The following is a 10,165-nucleotide window of genomic DNA, read 5'->3' on the forward strand; positions in this document are numbered from 1 at the left end:
AAACAAGATAATGTGAATTACAGAATGTACAACGTTTTTTAAATGTGTAAATTGCGGTGTACAGCGTTTATTATGAGGGGGTAGAATCCACAGCTCAGTACTCACTACTCAATACTCATGAGTACTTTTAAATAGGCTACTCTTTTACTCTTACTCAAGTAGTTTTTTGGACAAGTACTTTTACTCTACTCACACTACATTTTTTGGAAGGTAATGGTACTTTTACTTGAGTATGTTTTTTCAGTACTCTTTCCACCACTGTTTGTAATTATGTAGAATTATGTTTATCTTCCAGATTAACATTAAGTTTATCATAACAATTTATATGGAGAATGCATCATGACGTAAAGGCTTTCATTGTGTCTTCCTAGCATTTGATTGATTCTTTTTTTTTTTTTTTCATTTATTCATTGTTTTTTAAAAATGCAGGCGTTATTTTCTTTCTCTCACAGGCATGTTCAAGAGTCTTGTGCATATTGAGACATAGCCCCACTCCTCAGATTAGTGTTTGCAGCATGCTGGGGTTGTTGGCTCGATACACAGCTGGGATAAGGTATGCACTGGAGTTACAGGTTCTGCAGAGGGGCATCTCCGAAGCATGCCAAGCTGAGGATGATGACACCAATCAATCTGTCTCTTCTATCGAAGAGGACTTTGTTACTGCTTTTGAGCATCTTGAAGAGGAAGATACAGGTTATTACTTATGATGTTTTCATGATAATATTAGGATAACTTCCTGTTTCAATGTGGGTTCGAATAAAACCGTTTTATTTTATTAATTTACACTACCATTCAAAATGTTGAGGTCGATTAGATGTTTTTGAAAGAAGTCTTTCAAATGCCCACCAAGGCTGCATTTATTTAATTTGAAATAAATGTTCTCTATTTTAATATTCTTTAAAATGTAATTTATTCCTGTGATGCAAAGCTACATTTTCAGCATCATTATTCCAGTCTTCAGTGTCACATAATCCTTCAGAAATTATTCTAATGTGCTGATTTGCTGCTCAAGAAACATTTCTTATTTTTGTTATCAATGTTGAAAACACTTGTGTTGCTTAATATTTTTGTGGAAACCGTGATGCATTTCTTTTTATTGTTTCTTTGGTGAATAGAAAGTTGAAAGGAAGTGCATTTATTTGAAATAGAAATCTGCTGCAACATATTATAAATGTTTTTACTGTTTTGATCAATTTAATGCATCTTTGCTGAATGAAAGTATTAATATCTTTCAAAAATATCTTACTGACCCTAAACTTCTGAACAGTTGTGTGTAAATATTCATTTTAGCTCTCCTGAATGAGAAGCATATATAGCAAGTGACCAGCAACCATAAAAGCTTTGAAAGTAAATGCTTGTGATCAGCTGCTAGTTCTGCATTTAATTAACTGTTAATAAGAATTGTTCTTATGGACTGTTCTCTGATCTTGCAGGTGCCCGTAGTCAGAGGAATCAAAGGGATGTGGCATCCCAGACTGTTCCCTCGCATTTAAGAGACTTATCTGGATCTCGGATTATTATAAGTTCCATACCGAGGAAGTCATTGCGCAAGGAAAAGGCTGCTTCAAAAGTGTCAGAAACTGTCCTGAAGTCAACACCGTGGCCCGCAAGTTCTGAGAGCTCATATGCACTTAGCAGTCTTCCAAAGGGACACGCTACTTCCACATCCCTCACAGAGTCAGATGAGTCAGACTGCTCAAGTCCCAGCCCTATTATATTCCTGGATGAAGTTGGATATCAGAAGAGTCTTAAAGCAAAACTTGACATTCCCAAGATCCCCGTTTTAAAGGATGGAGTAGAAGATTCTGACTCAGAAGTCAGTGAATTTTTCGACAGCTTTGATCAGTTTGATGAACTAGACCAGTCTTTTGATTCCAACATCAAGGTCCTTAAAGAACAGCCCCTCCCTGGTCAAACACAGAAGCATGTTGACAACTCTGGTTGTAAATTTGTATCAAGGGGGTGCTCGACCACAGCAATGAACCCTCAAAAGTTTGATCATAGGACTCTTCCAGCCAATGTCAAGAAACCAACTCCACTTAAACCAGGATCACCGTACAGTATTCACTCTGATTCACCAGATTCCCCATGGCCTGCGAGGACTCCCTGCGAGGAAAGCGGGCCGCTCTTCAGTCCAGTTCGTTCATCTGCATTTAGCCCACTGGGAGAAGGAGGGTCCTTAGAGTATTTTTGGAAGGCAGATGGAGATGGCTCAGAATTAAGTAAACCACAGGATCTTTGCTCGCTGTACAAAACATACTCTGATTTTGCTAACAACCTGTCAAAAGAAATCCTTGGATCTGTCTGTGGGTACTCCTCCCCTGTTGATTTTAACATTAATAAGAACTTGAGCTGTGTGTGTCATAAGGAGTTCAAAAACGCTAATGGGCATCTAATGAAGCTTTCAGACATCCAGGAGACAGTCACCATCACCAAATCCCAATCACAGTCTCTTAAGGATGGGATTCAGAAGTTTGCTACAGACTTGGTTGAAATGAGCCTTGGAAGTGCCTTAAAGGACTTGCAGAAAGGTGTGTCCTCCTGTACCACTACACTTTGCCATTTGGCTGCAAGGCTGACTTCTTCAGTATTTCAAATGGCCTTTCATGAGATAGGTATGCGCCATGCATATGTGTTAAAAGAGCATGCCATAAACGGTCTAGCCAGTTTCCTAGTAGGAGAAGCCATTTCTGGAGCCCTCAAGGAGTTTCTCTTTGTGAAAAAGCAGATTTTCAACAATACTGTCACACGATTTGCTGCAGATCTTGCTGAGGAATTAGTGTTTGAAGGAATTATGGAGGTTTGCCAGTTTTCGCATCCCTCAACGCCACTCACGCCAAGTGACTGGTCGTTTGAGCAAGAGGAGGAAGTGGTTTCATCCTACGCCTCTGACCTGTCGGAGTCTGTTCTCCAAGAGGCTTTTATAGAGCTCTCAAAAACTGCTGTGACTTTCACTACACAGGCAGCTATCAGTGTGTCAGTAGACAACATTTGCTATGTGAGTGCTGAAGATAGTTCTCTCATCACAAAAACCTGCAGTGCCCAAACTAGCTATCTTGGATCTCAGGCTGCCGTTGAGGCTGCAAATCAAGAGCAGGATGGTTGCACAGTGAAGAAAGCCTTGTATTGCATGTCAGGTATGGCCAGTTGTGTTCCAGTTCTTGTGGCTGGCAAGGCCATAGCCCATGTGCACAACTCAGATGAACCTTCTCTGTATAAATCCAGTATTGGTCATGTATGTCAGACCATTCCTAAAAGAACCATTTGTTGCCAAGGGGAAGTGGCATCCTCAACCTCAGATACCTCTGAAGCAACTCAGACTGAATCATCACCAGGTCCTGCAAGAATCCAGGATGCCAGTGATGAGGAAGTTGTTGGCAATCCATCCGTTGAAAATGATTCCGGCAAACCCTCGATTGGAAAGACTTTTCAGAACTTTTCTGGGAATATGGTGGACACTATAGTAGGTGAGGCATTCGATCTTATGCATTCTTCAACAAAAGTGAAGAAGAAAGTAGAGGATTGTGCAGACTCTTTGAGCAAAACAATAGCAGCTCGCATATCCACTCCAAGCCATGGAAGTGGTAATTCACACGATGTATCGACTGAGAGAGGTCCCTCTCAGATTCCCTTTCACTTGATGTCAAAGGGCTCTTGTGACCCATCCTCCAGAAGTGTACGTCCAGTCTCCAGGCTCACCCAAGAGATCCGTTCTGTCGTGAGAATGGACACATTGGAAGTGCCCACTTTTGAAGTTGCCTCATGTGGTGGTAGAAAAGTCGGTGCAGATGATTTTTCAAGCAGCAACTCTGGAACAAAATCGTCTGAAATCCCTAGCACCCCACCCTCAAGTCCTCAGCAGCCATCAGACGAGTACAGTGAGAAACAGATCAGACAGTTCTCGAAGAAGCTCAAAGGTACGCTTGCAAAAGAATTTTCTCCTGCGACTCCTCCACCCACCCCTTATTACCTACCTGCCGCCGACACCAAAGAAGAAGGTTCCGTATCAGACAAGGCCGATTTCATGCTGAAACTCATTAGGTCTCTCTCTGAAGAAGCTGGCAGCAATGAAGATGAGGAGGAGGACCAGGAAGATAACCCTCACTCTAGAAACTGCCAGGCAGAGTTGAGTCCCAATGTCAGGAGCCGAATGATCGAGAGGAGTGCGCTCCGTTATGCAGAGCGTTTAGCGTGCCACATTGTTTCCATGGCCACTGAGATGGACACACTAAGCCTCGGAGATGTGAAGAAGCCGGTGGGTGACGAAAGCAAGGGCAGTGTTGCCTTGCATAGCGCACAGTTCTCAGAGCAGACTTTAAATTCTTTGTGGACATACGCTGGAGAAGTGGCTGGAGAAGTCATCAATGATGTCAAGAAGATGATGAGTTCAAGCCACTGTTGTCACAAAATGATAAAAAGAGGATCTGTGAACTCTGCAGACAAACGTCAGAGCGGAGATGGTCTTTTGGGAAATTTGACTTGTCAGTGGCCTGGTGGCGTCCAGGTGAGTGGCAGTTCAAGTGGGATGTCATCAGAGTATCCAAGTTGCGAGAGTGTCACTGACGAATATGCAGGATACCTCATTAAGGTGCTCAAGAAAGAGGGAGGCAACCGAGAGCTTATATTGGATCAGTACGCCACTCGCTTGGCGTATCGATCTATTAAATCTGGCCTGGCTCATGCGGCTCGAAAAATAAAGCAGAGATCTCCTTTGAGGCTTCACTCATCTAGGCGTTTACACAATGATCGTAGTCCTTATGTTTCCCAAATTGCCATATCCAAGTCATCCCACGCTGCACTTAGTGATGGAAAAGATGGATTCTCTTGTGAATCTCTGCCATGTGCTTGTCAAGACGTTCAAGACCTGAGCAGTAATGAATATGTAGAACTTGTGAACTTTGCAGAGTCGCTGGCCTACAACATCACATGTGACGTTACGAGAAAGCTGAGAATGAGCTCAGTTAGACTGCCAAAATCGCTCACTGATTCTTGCCTCTACAGGAAATCCACTATTGAGGACATGCCAGAAAATCTCATCAAAAATACATTTTCATGCTCTCTTTTACCTTGCACAGAAACTAACAGGCTCTACCATAGTACAAGCAGCTTAAATGATGGCAAAAGCAACAATGGTGTAATGCAAGTGATTGAACATTATGCCAGGAAAATTGTTGATGACACTTTGGAAATAACGCTGGGTCCAGCATGTGTTCAGGCAGCGGGGGACAGGAGGGCACTTGAAAGCAATTCCTTCACAGAAAAGCTGGCTGAGGCATATGAAGCCTGTCGATACTGCCAAGGTCGAGATTGCCTGTTTTGCAGTAGAGACGGTCGTCGTGGTTTCCAGGGACTGAAAATAAGGAGGCAACAAGAATCAGATGCAGTGACTGGACTGGAAATCCCTAGAATACACATTGATTTGGAAAAAAGAGCAGCTTTTGCTGAAGAAATGGTGTCCAGTGCCATTGAGAAAGCCAAAAAGGAACTGAGCTGCACCAGTCTGAATGCAGACAGTGGGATTGGTCATGATGGCGCAAGCTTTGCAGAAAGTCTCACCACAGAGATTATGACATCCGCATTGTCCAACGTCTGCCAAACCGTCAATCTTGGGTAAAGTGACAGCTTTCACAGAGTCATACATACAGCCTATCACTTAAAATTGCTCATCAGTTACTCAAGACAAGTGGATTTCCTAGATTTTTAAATTTTTTTTTTTTATATTGGCTCATCGTAATTGATGACTTTTTTCCTGTTTCAGTACCTCCAGAAGAGAATGCGTCAATGTGACGGAGTCAACAGTGAGTCAGCAGCTCAGTTTGAGTGTTGGTGATGACAGTCTCGGTAGTTGGTCCAATCTGAGTTTTGAAGAAGACCACCCAGATGAGAGCAGCAGCTTTCACCATCTAAGTGACAGGTGAACAAGTCCCACCACACTTACAAGCATTACACAGTTCATTTAAACTTTAAATGAAGCATTGCTGGTCTACTACCACACTCAAGTTCACTCTGCTTTCTTTTCTTGTGCACCTTTCACAAGCATGTGGCTCTAATCATTGTGGAAAGTACGATTTGGTGAATTAACAGAGGAACGAATGGATTTACAATGACCTTACCAATATGGGAGAGGACAAATTTGTGTTAGAAGAGCTCAGACTGAATGTGTGAAGTATATTGTCTGTGTCAGATCTGTAAGTTGTATAGTAGTGTTTTAGTGCATTTTTCATACCATTTGCAGGCGTGTTTGGTTTTCAGTAGAGGTATTTTGACTGTTTTCACATGTTTAGTCTGAGTTTTATCAGTTTAGGTTTTGGAGTAGGAGAACCTACTGTGTGACTCATTTTTGCTGAAGAACTATTATTGTTCTTTTTCTTCTTTTATACACAAACCATTTTACAATTTTTGAAGCCAGGGATGCTGATTTTTCCATTCTCCAAAATTTCTGAGGAACACCTAGGGCCTTGTCCTGCCTTGTTTTCATTCTCAGAATAATGTAACTGTCTTTGGCTTCAAAACATGACGGCTGAGTCACACGGTATTGTCTTTCAAAGGCAGGCATTGTTTTGTAGTGTTTTTGCTGCAGTGTCTCAATGGAAGCATTTTCTATCAACAATTTAATATCTCCCAAGACACTAAAAGTCAGAATGTATGAGTCAGTTTTTGTTTTGAACAACCCAAGATACCATGAATATGTATCAAAATATTTATGAAAGGTGTGGTTGTCAGCTTGAGGCAGTGTTTCTAGAGTAACCAATAATTAATGTATCGTTAAACCTGTTCTAGAAAATGGTCACACAAAATCAGAGCTGGGCAACAAATATTAATTATATACTGCTGATTTATCTAACAATATTGCAAGTTATCAGTTGTAAATAGTTGACTGTTTAGGCCAATTCAGTATGGTGTCCTATGCTGTCTTTTTTATTTTTTTTTTCAATCGAGGCTTAGGCGATAAATTTAAAGGGGTCATATGATGCGATTTCAAGTTTTCCTTTACAACATGAATCATGTGCATTAGAGTTTATCGTGACTCACTCCATACAAAGTTAATGTTTATTTTTTTAAAAAACAGATATAGAATCATGATTGTTTACTTCTTAACAATTTAATTTAAACCTGTTCTAGAAAATGGTCACACAAAATCAGAGCTGGGCAACAAATATTAATTATATACTGCTGATTTATCTAACAATATTGCAAGTTATCAGTTGTAAATAGTTGACTGTTTAGGCCAATTCAGTATGGTGTCCTATGCTGTCTTTTTTATTTTTTTTTTCAATCGAGGCTTAGGCGATAAATTTAAAGGGGTCATATGATGCGATTTCAAGTTTTCCTTTTTAAAGCATGTCAACATATTCTGTTACACCAAATACACCAAATAATGATCTTTAAAAAAGCATCATATGACCCCTTTAATATTCATGATATTCATATTTGCAGTGATTTTGCTGGTGATATAAAATTAAGCAACACTGTGAATATGTGCTTTTTGTGCTTTTTTGGCTGTTAAATTTTCGAAAGACTTTGTCGTTCGATTTATGATCTCTCCTTGTCTTATGTTCTGCGAGTACAAGTACAATAAAATAGATTTAAGGGTTGGTAAGAGTTCAAAAATATTTTTGAAAGAAGTCTCCTTGATTTGATTAAAACTTCAATAAAAAAGGTAATATTGTGAAATATTACAATTTAAAAGGGATGATCTCTGTTTTAATATATTTTAAAATGTAATTCTTGTGATGCAAAGCTGAATTTTCAGCAACAATTACTCCAGTTTTCACTGTCACATGATCCTTCAGAATTCATTCTTATATGCTGATTTAATCTTACTACTATTACTACTAATTTTACTACTAAATGCTCATCCAAATCAGAGCTGGACAACAAATATTTATGATATACTGCTGATTCATCTGCCAATATTAAATTAAGCAATATTTTGATTGGTAGAAAACGTTGTTCCTCTGATTGCATGAATGTTAAGAGGATTTTTTACCCATAATGCCACACCCCAAGTCAGTCGTTCAGTTAAAGGCATCAAGAAAAATCTATTTAAAAAAAAGTATGGCATCAATATCTGTTAGTATGGGTAAGTCATAAATATGCCATGATTTCTAGCTGAAACAGTATTGGAGCTGGTTTATATGAGAACTGGGAAGCTGGGAGCTCCTGTCACTCTCTTCTGCATGTGGTTTGTGGTGTCTTTCCCTTCAGTCTGTCAGTGAGACTGTCTTACACCTGCAATATTTTTCACCTTACAGCGATGGCACTGAAGAGAAGGAAGCTGAGGCCAAAGAGGATTCAGGCGGTAAATAAAAACTATATCTGTTCTTTGTATTTTTCTCCAGTGCTGGTGTTTATTCTGTGGTCTGTTGTTAGACCTCAACTGTTAGACTAATTTCAGCCCTAATTTTTGTGCTGCCACTCATTTAAAGTGGTCTTACTTGGCCAAGCACCTTCAGCGCGCCCCTGTCAAAGCCACAAGACTATTTATCCACGATGAGCTCAAGCAGGGTTCTGTGTCTGGCCTAGTTAACAGAGAGAGCGTGGGAACTGGTTTGCTGAAGGTGATGGTTTTTGTGTGTATGTATGGGCTGAACGTGTGTGTTTTGTCCGTGCAGGAGCGGTGCGAGTGGAGAGGGAGCATAGGCCGGCAGAAAGAGCTCTGCTGGTGGTCAGTACAGATGTCCAGGGTCGAGCTGTGGACCCCCAGTTGACGGCTGTGCTCCAGTGGATCGCCGCTTCTATCGCTGATCTGTCTTTAATGCAGCTGAGCCAGTTCTCAGCCCAGGAGCTGCAGCAGGTGAGAACACTTAGTATCAGTGTTGGGGAAAGTTACTTTTAAAAGTAATGCATTACAATATTGCATTACTCCCTAAAAAAGTAATGAATAGTGTTAGTTACTTTTTATGAAAAGTAATGCGTTACATTCCCTTTGCGTTACTTTTTCCTCATCTGGCCTGGCCTGTAGTCTAGAACTACAGTAAGCATCATGCTTACACAACACACACAGCGCCTCTGCCCTCACTCCCAATTTCTCTCAACACGGGGACAAGAGTGCTGTCATTCAGTAAATGGGAAAACAGTAACTGGTGTTACTTACTTGAAAAAGTCGCTCAGGTATTTTCTTGTAAATTAAGAAGTAATACATTACTAGTTACTTGAAAAAAGTAATCTGATTATGTAACTCGCGTTACTTGTAATATGTTAGTCCCAGCACTTCTTAGTATTATCATAGATATGAACTTATATGAATTATCAAGTACAGTATATTGCAACCCCAAAAGTTAAACCAATTAAATAAGGTTTTATTTTATTTTATTTTATTTTTTTATTTATCAAGGCCTATGAAATATATTTATTAATATTTACTATGTTTACAATAAAGAAGGATGCATTAAATTGATCAAAAGTGACAGTAAATACATTTATAATGCTACAAAAAAAATCTATTACAAATAAATTATATTCTTTTGAACTTTCTGTGAATCAAAGAATTCTGAAAAAAATCTTACCAGTTTCCACAAAAAGTTTTGATAATTGATAATAAGTAGAAATGTTTAAACATCAAATCAGCATATTAGGGTGATTTCTGAAGGATCATGTGACACTGAAGACTGGAGTAATGATGAGTGTTAGTTACTTTTTATGAAAAGTAATGCGTTACATTCCCTTTGCGTTACTTTTTCCTCATCTGGCCTGGCCTGTAGTCTAGAACTACAGTAAGCATCATGCTTACACAACACACACAGCGCCTCTGCCCTCACTCCCAATTTCTCTCAACACGGGGACAAGAGTGCTGTCATTCAGTAAATGGGAAAACAGTAACTGGTGTTACTTACTTGAAAAAGTCGCTCAGGTATTTTCTTGTAAATTAAGAAGTAATACATTACTAGTTACTTGAAAAAAGTAATCTGATTATGTAACTCGCGTTACTTGTAATATGTTAGTCCCAGCACTTCTTAGTATTATCATAGATATGAACTTATATGAATTATCAAGTACAGTATATTGCAACCCCAAAAGTTAAACCAATTAAATAAGGTTTTATTTTATTTTATTTTATTTTTTTATTTATCAAGGCCTATGAAATATATTTATTAATATTTACTATGTTTACAATAAAGAAATTAAATAATACTGTGAATGTCAATTTTATGAACAAAAAATT

General features: G+C 39.3%; 1 protein-coding gene across 1 annotated transcript in view; it reads left to right on the forward strand.

Moving 5' to 3' along the window:
- Positions 1-429: 429 nt before the first annotated feature.
- LOC107688665 (A-kinase anchor protein 11-like) overlaps positions 430-10,165 on the forward strand; it is a gene marked incomplete at its 5' end in the record, with an annotated part of 12,108 nt that continues 2,372 nt past the window's right edge. The window contains 5 exons of the mRNA XM_016486388.1: positions 430-693; positions 1,434-5,610; positions 5,759-5,914; positions 8,256-8,302; positions 8,616-8,797. Of these exons, the coding sequence (XP_016341874.1) occupies positions 430-693; positions 1,434-5,610; positions 5,759-5,914; positions 8,256-8,302; positions 8,616-8,797 (4,826 nt within the window). The remainder of the gene's footprint in view (positions 694-1,433; positions 5,611-5,758; positions 5,915-8,255; positions 8,303-8,615; positions 8,798-10,165) is intronic.

This window comes from Sinocyclocheilus anshuiensis, unplaced genomic scaffold (assembly GCF_001515605.1).
Source record: "Sinocyclocheilus anshuiensis isolate Anshui unplaced genomic scaffold, SAMN03320099.WGS_v1.1 scaffold834, whole genome shotgun sequence".
Classification (NCBI taxonomy): Eukaryota; Metazoa; Chordata; class Actinopteri; order Cypriniformes; family Cyprinidae; genus Sinocyclocheilus; species Sinocyclocheilus anshuiensis.